The sequence below is a fragment of the Platichthys flesus genome, chromosome 9, assembly GCF_949316205.1.
Source record: "Platichthys flesus chromosome 9, fPlaFle2.1, whole genome shotgun sequence".
Taxonomy (NCBI): domain Eukaryota; kingdom Metazoa; phylum Chordata; class Actinopteri; order Pleuronectiformes; family Pleuronectidae; genus Platichthys; species Platichthys flesus.
Window position 1 is genome coordinate 21,242,457 of NC_084953.1, and position 17,857 is coordinate 21,260,313.

Below are 17,857 nucleotides of genomic sequence, written 5' to 3' on the forward strand. Positions count from 1 at the left end.
GTAAATAAATAGGAAGTACAGGGGGGTAGGTGCGGCTGCTATCACTGTGGTGCAGAGTTCAGCAGGGTGACATCCGCAGGGATGAAGCTGTTCCTGAACCTGCTTGTCCAGGAACGGAGGACCCTGTAGCGCCTCCCTGAAAGGAGGAGGTCAAACAGTCTGTGGCCGGGGTCGGAGCTGTCCTTGTCGTCCTTAATCCGCTGATATGTATATTGAAATATTTGATAAATGCATGATAAATTGTATATTTAAATTTTGTATTAATTGAGACGGAAAATAAAAAGACAGAAGAAAACCTGTATCAAACACTGGCTGCATATAATCCTTTCTTTACAGTCTTTTGGTCACTAACCTCATCTAAATTTGTTTTTTTTGCCTTTATCTTGTCACACTTGATCCCATTGAGCTTTATCTAGTTGTTTAAATTGCTGTGAAGGAGGGTGGAAAAATTAAGACAGCAGTTTGTGTTTGTCATCACACACGGCCTCCGGGCGGGACGCATACAAAAAGGATCATTCTTCCTGCTTATATGAGGCTCATCACAAGCATTTGACAAGGATGTTATGTGAGGCATAACTAAACAAAGTGACAGCAGTCGTCACTCTGATGTTATCACGAATGTTGGAGAAGACATGTGAATTTCACAATTATTTCCGTCCCATGTAGAATTGTTCATAGGATTGTGTTTAATGTAAAACGTGCTGCTCCAACTGGTCTCACCTCCTCAAAGGGTTATTATTACTTAGAGCTGCCGTGTCACACGTGAGTTCCTGTTGCCTTTCATGTGAGGCAATAATCCCATCGAATTCATGCAGCCTTTGTGGAGAGGAGGGCCACATGTCTGCTGTAGCTGACCTCACTCGCTGACCTCATGCTGTGCTTTATGAGAGCAGAGAATCACTCAGCTGTTATTGTGCACGTTGACCTCTCTCCTTGATACTGTGGCATGACAAGGGTTTCATTTACATGTGCAGTGTTTAGTTTATACTGTATCAGACAAGAACAGTAAAAACTTTATGGATTGTGGTTTGATCAGAACTTAAGGACGGTGGGTCTGACGTACACAGCAGAGCTCTTTGTTTATTCTTGGCCCAGGGATGTGCAATAATTGATTGGCTGAAATAGGGTGTATGTGAAAAATTATAAAGCCCAAAAATCTGTGAAGCAGCTGAAGTAGACAAAGGCCTAGACAAAGACGACAACGTACAATAACACAATCCACATTTCAGTCATTTAAATGAGCTGAAATGTCAAAACTCTAAATCCACAGTCAATAATGAATCACATGACCCCTTATATCTCCAATGCATCATTCATTGTGATATAAAACACAAAGAGATTTATCACCCGACTCTGATGCTCCTCTAAATGCTGCTGAGTCTTTCAGCTGATTGCCTGCAGCTTCACTGTTCATTCTCACTGTTGTCATGTAGTGTTAACAGCAGCCAGCAGCTGTTTTCAGCTGTGGGTAACCCACTGTGAACTACTGCTCAGCAGGAAATGGAAGACAAACACATTTGGCAAATAAGATAACAACGTATTAAGCAGCTAAACAGTTTTCCTCAGGGGTGCGTGGAGAACAAAACAGAGATAAAAGCTTGGGAAATGTTGAATTTAAGATGGCAGGGTGGACAGAAACCATTTCAAATTAATATAGATGTTTCTCCATGTGTGCTGCGTTTGCTTGCTAATGTTTGAGCCATATCAACTTAACAGTTGATAATATGTTACTGCCCCCAAGTGGCTGGAATTTTTTTTATCGATAATTCTGCTGTACTTCTGTCTCCTCCAGTGGTCTCACCATGTATTTGGAGAACAAAAACAACCTGGAGATTGAGATGTCACAGACGACCGCCCAAGGCCATCAGGGCATGAGCAGCCTGAGGTCACCGCAGGCCGTCGCAGCGAACTTCGGGGAGCTCCGTCTGCTGCAGGACATTTCAGAGAGGATGGACACCCAGAAGCTCCAGCAGTCTGCAGTTCTGCCGTCGGGACAGTGCGTCATCCACACCGAGGGCTTCGTCCCTGTTCGACAGGAGGATGGGTATGACTACTGGTTTCTGCTCTCTCATGGTGCTTCACTGGCAACTCAGCTCTTTATTAGTTGTTGTGGTTTTTCCTATTGTAGGGAGAGATGATTTAGGAGGTTCAATAGTTAAAGTCACATGTCAGTGGCCAGAGTCCAAAGAGGAGCCAAGTGGCAAAATATGGCAGCAGAAATAATTAAAGTTCATAGAGGAGGAAGACCTTTTATGTATATGGCTGGTGATATGCTATATATTATTTTCAAACATAATGATTGTGACAACTATAACAAGCAGACACTCTGTAGAAAACATCTATTGCACAACTTATTCTAACCATCATAGTGGTGATGTGTTGTGTGGAGTTTGTAAAAAAGTCTTGCAGACCTCTCTGCCAATTAGAGAAACACCATGTATAACAATTAGGATCGATATGGCCATATTAACGCTGGACAAATAGTAAATTACCACCCAACTCTTCCACTTAGCTCCATGGAGGGTGTTAGTGTATTTAAGCTCACTGTTGTGGTTGTACAGTATTTGACTTTACTGCTCTGTCACCGGGTTTCCTGGAGTAAAGACTTAACAACAGTTTTAAGAATCTGAACCACACGTGGAGAATCACATTACAGATTGGTCAGTTGTTCCCTGGAATGTATGATCAAGTGGAAGTGGAAAACACTGAATTTCTAACACTCTCACTCACACACAGGCTTTGGTGTGTATCTCAGCGTCTCAGGGGGGTTGGTAATCTAAAGCCTGTGTCTGTGACGTCATTGGGATTAAACTAAGGAATTGTTCTTGCTTCATGAACTAAGTCAAAGTTGCACATGACAGAGTGTACAACGGCTGATACTTGTGTGCCTTCTGCAGGGCCGTGTTGGCTGATTCATATCATATATATTACGTATTGTTGAGTTCCTTTGGCACACAGAGGGACAATACTTTACTGTATACAAGACGTGTTAGAAAAAAGACACATTACATATTGATCCTATTAGAAAAACTAGATGATGGTTAAATTAAAAGACACCTCCAATGAAGCAGAAAATATTGGATTCATAATCTCCAGGCACCCAGAAACACAGCTCCAAAGAAATGTGATGCATGTGTAAAGCGCATGTTTGTTAATATACCGATATTAGTTTTATGGGTGAAAATAAGTCCGTTTAGTGCTGCTCCCAAGTGGCCCAAACACCAGTCAATCCAAGTCACTTCATAATAATAATAGACAAAGGCTGAAGTAAAGAGAAATGTTTTAAGCTTTCCTACAGACAGGACTTAAGTCAATCCTGTGTGGAGCAGGCAACCAGTGCATGCTCCACACAGGCCTTTAACCAAGAACCTCTTGGTTCTGGTTAAAAGCTGAGCAGCAGAGTTCTGAGTGAGCTGAACACTCTCTATTGTTTTCTTTATATATAAAGACACTTTATAGACCACCTCACATAGCATCTGAATAAATGACAGCATAACCAAAAACTGAAATTAGCACTACTCTTGTGTATATACCTATAAGAGAAAACGGAGCATGAGTCTTGTCCTATTTTCTGTTGGTCAGTATTTCTCATATTGTGTGTCCTAAAAAGACCACTGTAAACAATCCCTTCTAATTTCAGCTGTATTTTATCTTCTGTCTGGGCTCAGCATCCTTTAAAGAATTCTCTGTAAAATGCAATCTCCCTGCCAAGCTCCATCCAGGGGACAGGATCAGAGTCTTGTCAGGGAGAGAAGAGAGGAGAAAGCATTGGCAGACATGCAACAAATCTCTTTATAGTTGTATAAGAGTATTGAAAAGGATTAATGAGGCCTAATGTAATCTACTCCTTTATCCAACACCCTCGCCACATCCATGGAATCAAGGCACCCCACTGTCTGCAGCCTGTTTGATAACACCTGCAAGACTTGAAAGATAACAAATGCAACAATAGCAAGGTCTTATCATTTATTGAATGATCACCCATATGAAATATAAGGCTGACACAAAACTAATAAATACATTAATTCATAATAAGTTAATTAACCACTACACATAGGAAATGCATTCTGCTGTGTCAAGGAAATAAATATTGTGTTTAAGCACACAACCATTATAACAAGAAAAGAGTAAAAACCCCCAAGAATATGAGACAATCTAAGGCAACCTTTAATGTTTCGGCTCAGTGGGTTGGTATTCTATTAACAAACCAATCTCATGAATGGGATTTTTTTTTTTTAAATAGCAGCTCTAAAAGTATATATACTGTGTGAGTGTGGATCATCTTTGAGAGACAGGAGAACGTGTGTTCATGTGATCGCTGGATGAAACCCAGCTGTGATGCTCCAGAGGGTGGCAGCCTGCATCAGCTTCAGGGACACAGAGCAGCAGGGTGACTATAAGGCACTTTAATGATGGCCTCAGGGTGTCCAGTCACCAGCTGCTCTCCCACCTTTCAGGCACCGGTGGGCCACAAAGCCTCTGACAGGCGGCTCTGCCCACTGACTGGCAGCTGGGAGGCCTCACCTGGGGGCTTCATTATTGGGGTCAGAGGTCATGACATTTTTTAAAGGCACGGTTATTTTTTTTTTTTTTACTATCTATTTATTTCCTTCTCTTATTTTTCCTGGTTTTTAACTCACTGTACTAAATTGCATTTTCTTATCCAGACACAATCTCAGCGCGGTTAATATCCTCAGAGGGAAAACCAAGTCAGCCAATCTGACAGAGAAGTCGCCTCTGCTGAGGTTCGCTGAAGACGACGGGTGAGTCCCTCAAATAAGACTTTATGGACGAAATACATGATGATATTTTGAAATACATGATGATATTTTGAAATACATGATGATATTCTGATGAACAGAATTATTATTCTGAATTATTCCATGAATTTACGGCCTCAGGGTCAGTCACCACACTCTCAGCTTCCTGCAAATAGCATGTCCCTATAGCTTCTATTAAGCTAATGTTTAAACTAGCATGCAAAAAACTTGCTACCAAATTTATCCTGTTTGCTTCTTTTCCTTACAGTGATCACAATTGTAACTTAATTTTGAATAAACCTAACTTCTGCTATAAATAAACCCAGACCGACCTCTTCGGATATTTATCTTAATAAGGCTACATGCTACTTAGCCAGTGGGCTACCTGGCTAGTTTGCTTAGTGAGCCTGGATTAGCACTTGTCCGTAAAGGGAAGGGCCAGTGCTAATGGCAGCAGCTAGCAGGCTAATGAAATTTAAACAAAAAAAAGTTTTAGTCTTTGTAGCTTGAAATGCTGCTTCTGTATCTAGCTGGAAATTTAGTTTGATCAGTAAAAATAATAATTCTATGTCATAAATAATATTTTATCCGATTTACCATTCTTACACATTATTCACATAATTTATTTGACATATATTGTTTAATCTTCTTCACCACGGCTTACAGACAACAGTTTTTCATTCAGGTTATCTAGTACTGTCTGACTGGTGTATTACTTTTTTACTGAAGAAAAAAGATTATGGATTTTGGTTTTTAGTCTTAAATCAGAATGATATCCTAGCTGTCATTTAATGAAACGGCTCAACTTTTAAAATCACTGTTAAACCTTCTTACATTGATTCAATTGACTGCTGTACAAGGCTGCTAATGACATTGGGATTGGGTCTTGTCCTGCTACAGACATGCTTTTACCGCTCAGTATCATCAGATCTTCAGGTAAATATATTCCGTCACAGCTGGTGTCCTGAATTAAAATGTCAGGTTGGTCTCTGTCCCTGAATCTGCTGTGGTCGATGTCCAGAAAGCTGACGTGATTATTGTCTTCCAGTATGACCTACATGTCCCTACACAACCCCAGCTTTGTCGGAGGGGAAGAGCCCTGGGACAACGGCTCCCTGGACCAGGAGAAGAGGTATCGACTGGGTAGCGAGGTCACCAGCCTGTCCCTGTCCCGCTCCAGCTCCTCAGAGAAGAGCGAATCTCGGGACAACATAAACTTCAAACTCACCAGCAGTATCAAGTGAGACACCTCAATTTACCATAGAAACTAACGGATACAAATCTCTCACACAATGTGACCATCTTTTTAGGGTTAGGGTTAACATATGATAATAAAATACTAGTGTTCTAGTTGGCTGCTTTTTTTTTTATATTTCAAATTCATGTGCATTTTAACACATCCTTATCTGAAATGTTATAGCCAACCAGAATGTCAGGAAGATTAAGATGCAACACAGGTCCATGAGAACTGCAAGCTGATTTGTAAATAGATAGACTGGTGTGACCCCAACAGCTCCAACTATTTAAAATGTATTCAGTTTAATGAAATCCACAATCTGTGTCCAGTTTTATGAAATGAAGGATGGGGTCCAATTTAAATTAATCCAAAACGTTATTTTCCCTTCTGGGGGCTTCATTCAATTATTGTTTGAGGTTAAACTTCATTCAAGTTTAAAAAGACACAAAAGATTTGAGTAAAGTCAGGTAGAGAATCGTTTCAGGTTCATCTTGTGACCCCTTGTGGGAATTCTGACCTCTGCCATAGGTTGAAACATATGTGTACTATCATACTGAACACAATTCTATTGTCAATATATTTCATTTGTTTACAATTTGATTTATTTTGTTCCAGATGCTGCTTCACTGTCTCCAAAATTGCCATCATGTTCACCGTTGTCGTTCTTTGCAGTGTAAGTGGATGGTCTAACATACTTTAGATGTGTTCAATTCCTTTTTATCTACTCTGTTGGATTATTTTTTATTCCTAAATATGAAATTGGGTCAACATTTTGGAAAACATGTTTACTCTATAATATAAGACTGATACCCGTCTGCACACATATCAGAGTGATATCAATATTCTCATCCCTCAGTGTAAAACAAAGGAAAATCATAAAGCTGGATTAAGGAGTGGATTAGCTAAAAAGCTTAAGAAAGGAAATCCATTCTCAAGAGACACAGGGAAACACAAGTGCCCTGATCAGAGGCACGAGTTAACACAGAGGATAAGAACAGGTGAAATGACAAAAAATGAAGAACTAAACTTCCCATACAGGGCGAAACTCACGAGACACGATTGTAACACAGTGGAGCAGGTATCCTGTATTTGAAGGGGGTAAAACAATAGCAGTAGAGAAGGTAATTTCAAAATAAAACAGGAAACCCTAAACAGGAAGTCTCTGAATGGGAACCCTGTAAGAGCTGAATATCCTTTGCAGTGAGTTCACAGCTCTCTCACAGGTACCGTTTTATAGATAGCGATAGTCTTAACTGAACTCCAGCACACACAGTAAACTTACCATTGTGTTTTAGCAACCCAGGTTTTGCTGCATTCCACATGTTAAATGAACTGTCCAGCAGACACACACTGTATTCTGCTTTTCCTCTGCATCTCGATGCCTCTGCTAGGAACTTCTTGGACTGACTGAATAATAGAGCATGTTGAATGTATAATGAGTTGAGTGCATTCTGGTTTCAGCTGTTCTTTAGCATGTATCCAGACCGAGACAACCCCTGGAGGATGGTGGCCGTCTCCTCCACAGAAAGTTTCTGTATCCTTCCCTGCTGCATTACTGTTGATGCACACTGCTACTTAATGCTATGTTAAAAAATGGGTTTCTAAAAGGCCCAGCAGCCCTTCAATCAACACAGTCGAGAGAGGGCTGGGACGCAATGCAGCTGTGTGTTTCTTTGAGCATGCTGCCTGCTGAGATATATAGGCAGAGGGAAAAAAAACAGCTCTGACAGATTTCTTAAGTCTTTAATTCACAAGAGTCTTCAACAGGCTGTAATCAGAGGGAATGCTGCAGGAAAAAATGTGAGTGAAAGCAAATCTGAAATAAGGGATTGTAGTAAACAAGTGGTCTTTACTGTTGTGTTTCACTGTTCAAGCCAATCTTTGCCTCATATTCAACACAGAGAGGAACACTGTGTAGTATATATGAGTATTTATTGTTGTGGGTTGAAAAAGTATTTTCCTCTGGTTTCAAACCTTATTTATCTTGACGACCCGCGTCCCACAGCAATGAACCTGACAGATTTCAGGGACAACGCTTTGCTGAAGCTCCAGGTGGGGGGGCCTTTCACAGGAGGAATGGTCGACCTCACCAGCCAAGAGTACATCCTGATCCAGGTGGAGCAGACAGAGGAGCCGGGACAACGAAGGAGGAGAGCTCAGCAGGTATACGAGGCGTTGTGCATCTTTGTTGCATCATCATCATCATCAGTGAAAAGTCATTCATCATGTTGTCATGTGTGCAAACAGGTGATTTACAACTGGACCATCCCGGTACACAGTGAACGAAGTGACCAGATGCTGGTGACAAAAACTTTTGAGATGATCAGCAGGTACTCAAAACACTGTGACAGGCTGATTTGAGCGACTATAAGGACTATATTATACAGAAGGAAGGGCAGAAAAAGTAGACGATTAAACAACAAAAATGAGAAATAACACATTTATGCTGAGTAAAGTCATATGATGTGCCATAGTTTTGGGGTATGGTCTTTTCTTAGTAGACATTACAGGGGTGTTAATGGTGTGTAGATTAAAAAAGATTACAAACATTGCATGACCGAAAACTTTGTTTATAAGAGGTAATATGTCATGAAAGAAAAACATCCCAATAGCCCTTGCCGCTTTCCCCACACAGTGAACCCATCATCATCACGATTCAGTCCTTCCTGCAGGACAATGAGGTGGTGCCACTGTCCCTGACCCACCAGTCCCTCTACGTCAATGTGGAGACACAGGTGGCCATCGCTGGAATCATCTTGACTGGGGTCTATGTTCTCATCATCTTTGAGGTAAATGACCTGTGGTTCTCACACTTTTCTTCACCGATTTTAGATAGATGCATATGTCGTCTTAGTAGCTCCACTGTCTACTCAGTCTTAAATACAAAAAAAAAGTGGAAAGTACAATGCATCTTAATCAACATGTCTGTAAATGTGTTAGATTAACTGACAGGTTAAAATGATTGTGGCGATATAGGTGAATGAATATGCTACTGTAACCAAAGTCTTTTGTTATAAAAAATAAATCTAGATTGTCAGTACGCAGATGTTTTAACTCTCCAACTTAGTCTTCTTTTACCTCTGCAATGATCATAAGTTCATAGGCTTCATCTATTTAAAAATACAGATCAATAATGATCAATAGATGTATCATTACTGTAGATAATCATTTATATATTTGTTTAACCCTAACCCAGTTTGCAAGCAAAATTAATTCTTGTATTTTTTGTTCGTTGTCTGTTTCAGTATTATTATAGTTAGCTATCGATTCAAAAAAGATTTAAAAAAAAAATGGATCAACTGAAAAACTGCAAAGGATTAGACATTGACCTAAAATGAAGAAAGTGTCTCCCTTTCTCTCAACTCTCTACACACGCAACAAGTACCTGATTGATTGTCAATTAGATGTTAATTGATGATTCATTAGAGTGAGGAATAATTCAATATCAAATAAAATCACACATTTTCCACACATTAGCTGCCATTACTTTGATGTATTGTGATCTGGCGTCTCACTTTGCACCCACTCATTAAGATTTGAGCTGCCTCATGTACATCTGTTATTCTCATTCATTCCAATGTTGACAAGCTCAAATCCCAGAGTGCGACAAGGTGTGAACTCAGTGGCCAATGCTATCATGTGAGAGTCAACAGAGGGCCATTAACGATGACAACATGTCTACGCTGCAAACACACTCTCATGTGTAATCTGCGGTAGTGACAGGTCCTCTCTCTGAGGCTGCTATTGAAAGTGTGAGGGATCGTTTCAAAAGTATAAGAAGACACAGTAAAATGCATGTCGCCTGACGTCAGCATTGTCAAATCTCTATTTGATAAGATGTGTTCAACTAGTCATGTGCCTCTTAACGAGTGAGCACAGAATGTTCCTCTCACATTTTGGATTTTTTGATTTTCTGTTCGAACAAAGGAATTTTCCAGTATTATCATTTGGAAACCAATTTTCTGTTTTGGCAGAAATAACATGTAACAATTCATTCGGCTGAATAAGCCTGCCAATAAAGTCTCGTTAGACAATATGATGACATTGAATTCGTTTTTTTACCCTTAATAAGCTTGTCTTCGTCAGCTGCAGCATTTGCCACCATAGTGTACTTTAAGCGACCTACTTTCCTACAATTTATTGTGGAGGCATAAATGTCAAAGGAGCCGTGATGCATCCTGATAACACGTCTATACTAATCTTAGGGCTAAATTTTTAATAATAGATGGCATGAAACATGAGAGTAGTGGATGGAGCCTGGTGGGGAGCGCAACTATCAACAGCATTGTTGATTTGTCAGTAACATCTCAGAGTTTCTTGTTACTTTTTCAGAAGAAAATGACACATCATCATAAACCTGGTTGAGAACAAGTCTCAACCAGATATATTTGAGTCATCTGTTCAATACAGTTTGAAATGCAGCATCTACCGTCAGGCTTTTCTGATAACTGGTACAACAGGTACAACACTGGGATGATGTGTTAGGTATTAAAAAGAAAAGGTATCGATGCAAAATAAATACTTCATACCACTTAAAACATAGTGTAGAATTAACAGATGAAAAAGAACCCGGTAGCTCTGCAGCAATGACTGTACATCTATTTTAAGTCATTTGTCCTCCTTTAACGTCAGCTAGTTAAAGAAATGCCTGTTTGAAATGTTGTATTTGTATATGTGTACAACAATGATATGATTTTTAACCATATTCTAATGTTTAAATATTTTAATTTTTGAGATGCATTACATTTTGTTCTTGTAATCTGTTTAATTTTCAGATTGTGCACCGCACACTGGCTGCCATGTTGGGATCTTTGGCAGCCTTGGCTGCTCTTGCTATTATTGGTGACGTAAGTCCCTTAACTTAATATTATTTTGTGAGCTGTAAAATAAATATAATTCCCAGAGCTGCTAATCTTAAACATTAACTATACCTTTCTCAAATTTAAGATTTTACAAGTTTTTCGAGGAACAAATATGGGACTTTCATTTTGGAATTTTTTTTCAATCCACAAAGTTAAAAGCCTAAATATTTCGAATATTTATAGAGTCAGAGTTGTCTTAAACTCAGATCAGCCATTCCTGTCCAGACATTATGCAGTAAATGTACCTGAAGTTTGAGAAATGAAGCACTTTCAAAGGCTGGCTGGTTGCTTCAGGGAGAAAGGCTGGTCTGAGTCTATGTATGAACACAAATTGTCCTATAAAACTAATGAATATAAGCATGGGTATGTGTCTTGTTTTATGTTTTATGTGTCAATAAAACATGACCTTGCTTTACGTCTTCTCTCCAGAGCTCCATAGCTTCCCACTCAAGACAATACAAATAACTGTCCTTTAAAATATTGTGAAATGTTAATGATTGTCTTTGTCTCTCCCACAGCGACCCAGTCTGGTTACTGTGGTGGAGTGGATCGATTATGAGACCCTGTCTCTTCTGTTTGGCATGGTGAGACTTTCAATCAAAGATGTTCTTCATGGGTTCATTTATTAATTTCTTTATGGACAATGTGGTTTGCATAAGACATATCGCTGATAAAATCTATGTTTAATATTCCTTAAAGTTTTTACATTAGGATCTGACATTTTATCTTCCATTAACTTCCTTTCAAACACCTTGTCCAGCTACAGACAGTAAAACCTGTTGCCGGGTAGGCCAGTGAAACAGATAATAGAATATTATCTCCATGGAAACAAACATTTCAAGCTTGGTATGAAATTTACATGTTTCTATCTAGGCTGTGTTATATTTAAAGCATTAATAATTAAAAATAATAAATGATTATTGTTATAGGTTCATGACAGATCCATAACAATTTTCAATCCTCAATTTTCACATAAAATATAATGCTGCTCAATCAGTGATAGCAATATTTATTTTGTTCCATGATCAAAGATGGTGGCTTCCTTTACACAACTTAAAGGGATAGTTCACTGAAAAATGAAAATTCATTACTCATTATCTACTCACCATTATGCCTTCAAAAGCTTTAATCTCATTCCGCAAATTAAACTTCTCCAAATCTGAAAACAATTCATTTTAATAATACATAATAATGATGTGCAGAAGCATGCAATACATGCGAGACACAAGTACCATATATTATTGTATTAAAACATGATGTCATGTCAATTTGCATTTTGAGACAAATTTAATCATGTCAGTTTCTGTAATACTGTTATTGATATTATAATAAAGAAAAAGGTTGATCATGCTAGAAATAGTTCTCTTAAAAACCACAATTTCCTCTCTTACCTTGTTGCCTGTGGTGACTATATGTGGAATCACAGATTAAATGTAATCATGTCACATCATAGGAAATGTTTTTCTTTGTCCTGTTTCTTACAGATGGTACTCGTGGCCATTTTTTCAGACACGGGCTTCTTTGATTATTGTGCTGTGAAGGTGAGTTGACTGTTTTTATAGAAACAATTATGTTCTGACACAGAAAATTACAAAATCAATAGAATCACTTCAAAGGTCTGCAGCAGTTGTTGATGTTATTTTCTTAATTAAGTAATGTACCATTTCAACTTTTACCTTTAACATATAAAGTGGCAGGTCTATGACAGAAACCACTATATTGTGTCTCCTGAGCAACAGGCTTTGAGCTGTTTCTGAAATTAATACTGATACAAAACAAGCCTACAATTCATATTATCACACAACCATGCTCCTTGAAGATCCTCCTTGAAGAAGTTGAATCCAGAATTTTCTCTGTCGATGGTGTAGAAGGGCAATGCCTTTGTCCGTCAGTTGCAGAAGCACTCAGACCTGCAGGGCCATCATGCAGGCTCATGAATTTTAAGTGTGAGTTGGACAAGGGCAGGCACTTCAAATTAAAACACTTTTCTTACCCTTCGTCTTTCAATCCTGAAAGGCACTCATCACTCGGCAGGCAGCCATCTTGGCAATGCCGCTTGGCAGTTAACAGAGTAATCCGATTCAAAGTTAGATGACCCTGCCCCAGATGTGTTCTTGCTATTGTGACATAGTTAAAGATAGCATTAACAGCTATTCATGCACCTATCTGGCACAAAGGTTGCAAGTTCAGCAGTCCCACTATAGCAAGATAACCAGTTAGACCATGCCTGGCATCTTTGCAATACCGAGTTGCTAGAGCGTCCAGTTGGCCCTTAAGAAGCATATCTGCTCAGAGAGCTTGGCTTGCTATCAAATGGCTGAAGCTCTTGGTGTCACTACCACTTGGTCCCAGCCATGTTCAGAGGCCGAGAAAACTAACAATTAGCACTTTTAATGTGCTTTTCCCCAGAAGTTCTACCTCCACTATGCATGAGTAAGGATTCATGACACCAGCTTCTTATCAACTTAATAGAGAGTGCTATCTCTTCATCACAAGCTAGCAGTTTATGACTGAAGTTTGAATAACTGTTGAATGATACGTTTCCTGTTTTAGTAATCCTTTTTTGGGGGTCGGGATATGTCTCTTCTTTATGTCTAATTTTGAATATATTTCAAGGTATTTTTATGTGGCTTTTCCCTTTTATAAAAGCTGTGCTGCTGCAATGCTAATAGAAATCTAGCATTCAGCTACTCATTCGTGATGATGAAACTTGTGTCAGAAGTCTCAGCATGATACAAAACAAAAACTGCTTCGGCTCAGTCGGTTTACTTTATCCTTCCTGCAATGGCACCAATCAGTACATCCATTTAATGGGTTGATCATGTCAATTAACAGTGCTTCTTCATGTAACTTTTCTCTGCAGGCTTACCAGTTATCCAGAGGGAGAGTGTGGCCTATGATCCTCATCCTCTGTCTCATTGCCGCCATTCTCTCTGCCTTCCTGGACAATGTCACCACTATGATGCTTTTCACCCCTGTCACCATAAGGTACAGTGTTGTTATTTGACATTTATATAATTTATCTAAGCATTTGTTGAATCAGTGAATCAGTGTTAGGGTTAGGGTTAGGATCAGGGTTAGGGTTAACCCTCCATAAAGACTGTCTTTATGGAGTGGTTTGACATTTTGTCTAATTTATTAATTAATATATGTCATGTGATGTAGATGATAACACAGATACCATTTTAAATACTCTTAAGGCACACATGTGACTGCAGTGGTAAACCTTCGCCTCCCATTGACTTTGAATCTGTGTGATCGAAGTGGAAAATCTCAGTATGACATCACCTTGACCCAATACCACTTTGGCCTGATAGTAAATATGAGACACCACTTCTGCTCATATAAACCCACATTACATTCCTATAAAGAGAACTACTACACAGAAGCTATATTTTACCACAGTGTGATGTCTTACAAATTACCTATTAACCATCCACCTCTGTATGATGAAAATTATTAAGCTCTTAAAATGGCTTTTGCTACCAGATGTTTTAAACCGAGCTAAAATTTCGACTTGACTGAAAATAGCCACCTGATACACAATAATTAAGATGTTTGATAAAAGCTGTGCTCTAATATCTTAGCAGGCCAACATGGTGGGTATTCTGTTCATCCACAGTGTTAAAGGACCAATTTGTTTTATCTTTAACATCCTTTCATATTTGTGTATTTATTTCTCTCACCCGTTTGCAATCTAATCAGGGCAAAAGGGCTTTTCTGACTCTATCTGATTTTGCAGGTTGTGTGAGGTGCTTAATCTAGACCCCAGACACGTCCTGATTGCAGAAGTAATCTTCACCAACATTGGAGGGGCTGCCACAGCTGTCGGAGATCCACCAAATGTGATTATTGTATCAAATCAGGACCTGCGCAAAGAGGTAGGCACTTTTACAGCTTTCTAACTACATTTTCACTAATATACTGTAACAGGTCAAGCTTGATATAATCTGACACATGAACCAGATGCTTAGTCGGACACAACATAATCCTCTTCTTAAATTGAGTGTAACTAACTAATAAGAATGTTCAGCCATACAAAAAGTACAGCACTTTTGTACAACACAATTTAGTTTAAGGATTCCCTTGTGAAGGCAGTCTTGGGAGACGAGACTGAGATGCCCACCTACCTGCAGTTTGAATGGTGTGTGAGAGACAGCAGGGTCTGAGGACATGGAAGACAGGAGGGGGGACGCCTCTTAATGATCGACAAAAACTAGGTTGTGTTTGAACCATATTCCACCCCTAGATGTAGATTTTATAAATTAGGTAAACGATTTGATATTAAAATATTCATCTAAATACATTAATAGTCATATAAAATAGTTTAAAGCCGAAAAATTATAAATAAAGCATCAAAGCAACAGAACAAACATTTTGCTTTAACAGGAAGTGATTCTTTAAATGTTGTTGCCATGATGGAAATCAGCGCCCTTTTATTATTATTATATATTGTAGTCCAAATCGCACCAAAGCATCTGCACTTCCCAGGATTAGCCAGAAAACACTTGCCATGTGTGAAGTTGATCCGATGATATCTTACAGAGAGACGGACCGATGTTTTTGGAATTAGATGTTAGTTTCATTGACTCACTTAATACACATTGTTTTTCTCTATCACCTGTTATTCTTGAAACCCGTTAAGTGATAACTTGTCCTCTCATGTACAGTTTGGGACAAGTCAGTAAACCTCATAGGGACATTTTACTGTGTTAATGAGAGCAGCCTGTTGCTTTCTGAAAAGGACAATGACTTGTAGGCTCGTCTTGTGACATTCACTCTTCTTATGCTCAGAGGGGCATAATGTTACATCACTAGAGGACAGACATTTTCCAAGCTGCTTGATGTAACATCTGTTCACCGCGTGTGACATTTTAGCCTTTGTGGGTGCAACAGAATGTTGTCTCCCCAGTTTACAGTAGCTCGTACCAAACCAGGCTCCTGCAGCCCTCAGACTGCTGTCTAGTTTGTCTTGGCTCCATTTCCCGGGTGACAGCACCACAGGGACTCACAGGAAGCGGCGGGCTCATTCAGTCATGTCTGCCCCCTGATAAGGATAGCTTGTATGTACATGCATGCTTTGTCTGTTTGCATGTTCGCTTGTTTATGTGGAGGGGATTTTCGGGGGAGAGCTCCGGAGATAGACAACAATGATGCAGCTGTGTAGTTTGAGTTTAGGTTATTCTGCCAGTCATAAGTGTCTTTGTGTTTGATTGGTTACAGAGCAAAGTAGCATGGTGCATTAAAATCTCCTTTTGGTGTTATTTAGTTGAGGAACTCTGCCAAAAGGATCTCTTTCAATCAGGCAGAGCATTCCCCTCATGTCACATGAGGGGAAGCGTTGTGTAAAATAATTATTAGTAATTACTCTAATTTGTGGGGCTGAAGATGTGGCAGGACTCCTCACATCAAAGTTCATAATTAATACTGGATACTAATATGTAATATTCCAAATAATTCAGCTCATCATGTTTGACAACCTCATTGTCTTTGCCATGCGCTGATTGATTCTGCACGTGTGGCTATATACCAACCCTCCTCTCCCCTCTGTTGCAATTTTAAATTGCAAATCCTGCAGAGGTCACCATTTACCACTGTTGTCACTCAATATCTATTTGACATAGAGTTTATTTCTTTAAACTCTAGTGAAGATGTTATAAATGCATCTCTCACAGCTACTGAGATGCTTATGACCAGATGATATAAATTTGAAATTATTTGTTCTGAATATGATGTAATTTCTTACTAATTCAGGAAGAGGGATTCAAGCCAAACTAGAGCAATCTGGATCTGAAAAAAAGACAGATGAAAAAAGGATCCATCATCACCACTCATTCATGTTGTTCGCTCATGTATAGACTGTCATTGATTAATCATACCATGTTTTAACATTAAGGTTCACCATGTGAACCTAATTCTCGTGGATGCTATTGCCTTCTCAGAAGATTGTCTTTTCACACTTTGTCTATGCTATAGTTAAATTCTAATTTATTTGTATATAACCAAATTACAACATGCATCACCTCAAGGTATGATAAAGGGTGCTCAGTGAATCATGGGAGTCACCCCAGCAGTCTAGGTCTATAGCAGAATAACTGAGGGATGGTTCAGGATTCTTTCAGCCTTAACTCTGCAGAACTACAGAGGACAGTTTTAAGCAGCAAGCAACACTTTATACAATCATTAACCACAACCGATTAGCATAAATACTTATGTATGAAAACATTTCTGATTTTTCTTTGCTTTTAAAACTCTGTTTATTTCTGTGTCTTTCAGGGGATTGATTTTGCCAGTTTCACGGGCTACATGTCCCTCGGGATAGTCCTCGTCCTTTTCACCTCGTTTCCTATCCTGCGGATGCTCTACTGGAACAAAAAACTTTACAACAAAGAGTCAATTGAAATAGTTGGTGAGTTCAAATGCTTTATCAAACTTTTTGATACTTTGCACTTTTCCCCTAATACATTTCCATCCAGTTGATGATTGTTTGAAGTGATGATGGATGCTATCAGACAGGAATATTATCTTGTTATCATCGAACTGAAATCTTAATTATGGTAAAGCTACAGGTGCAGCGGAATCTTAATTTATTTTTTAATGATTATCACTGTACTGACCATTAACGCCCTAAGAAAATCTGCCGACACGGAAGCCTTTCACTTTTTAAAGTGATGCATTGGCCTCATAGAAATGTAATTAACGCTGCGTTATGGCCTCAGCCCTCTAACTCCTACATATTATAAATAATGACGTCTGAATTGAAGACTATGCCCCCTCTGCCTCAGGTAATTCCCATAGTGTTTAATTTACATTGTCCTCATAAAATGACCTTATCTAATGTTTAGCATGACCAGACTTATAGCTATCCCGATAAACTTTAAGCTCAAGTTTGATCAAGGATTAAGTAGTCATGGTGATAGCCCAATTTAAACAACATTAACTAGAGGAGATTTTTCAAAGCTCAGCTCGCCAGAGACTCACCAATTGTCCCAGACATC

At 39.1% G+C, this 17,857-nt stretch overlaps 1 protein-coding gene across 1 annotated transcript in view; it reads left to right on the forward strand.

The window, feature by feature from the left end:
* The first annotated feature begins 1,802 nt into the window (after window positions 1–1,802).
* Window positions 1,803–17,857, forward strand: part of oca2 (oculocutaneous albinism II) — a 34,050-nt gene continuing 17,995 nt past the window's right edge. The window contains exons 1-14 of the mRNA XM_062395826.1: window positions 1,803–2,044; window positions 4,668–4,763; window positions 5,809–6,000; window positions 6,613–6,670; window positions 7,459–7,531; window positions 8,003–8,160; window positions 8,245–8,327; window positions 8,633–8,786; window positions 10,773–10,844; window positions 11,378–11,443; window positions 12,344–12,400; window positions 13,723–13,847; window positions 14,602–14,740; window positions 17,136–17,268. Of these exons, the coding sequence (XP_062251810.1) occupies window positions 1,803–2,044; window positions 4,668–4,763; window positions 5,809–6,000; window positions 6,613–6,670; window positions 7,459–7,531; window positions 8,003–8,160; window positions 8,245–8,327; window positions 8,633–8,786; window positions 10,773–10,844; window positions 11,378–11,443; window positions 12,344–12,400; window positions 13,723–13,847; window positions 14,602–14,740; window positions 17,136–17,268 (1,648 nt within the window). The remainder of the gene's footprint in view (window positions 2,045–4,667; window positions 4,764–5,808; window positions 6,001–6,612; window positions 6,671–7,458; window positions 7,532–8,002; window positions 8,161–8,244; window positions 8,328–8,632; window positions 8,787–10,772; window positions 10,845–11,377; window positions 11,444–12,343; window positions 12,401–13,722; window positions 13,848–14,601; window positions 14,741–17,135; window positions 17,269–17,857) is intronic.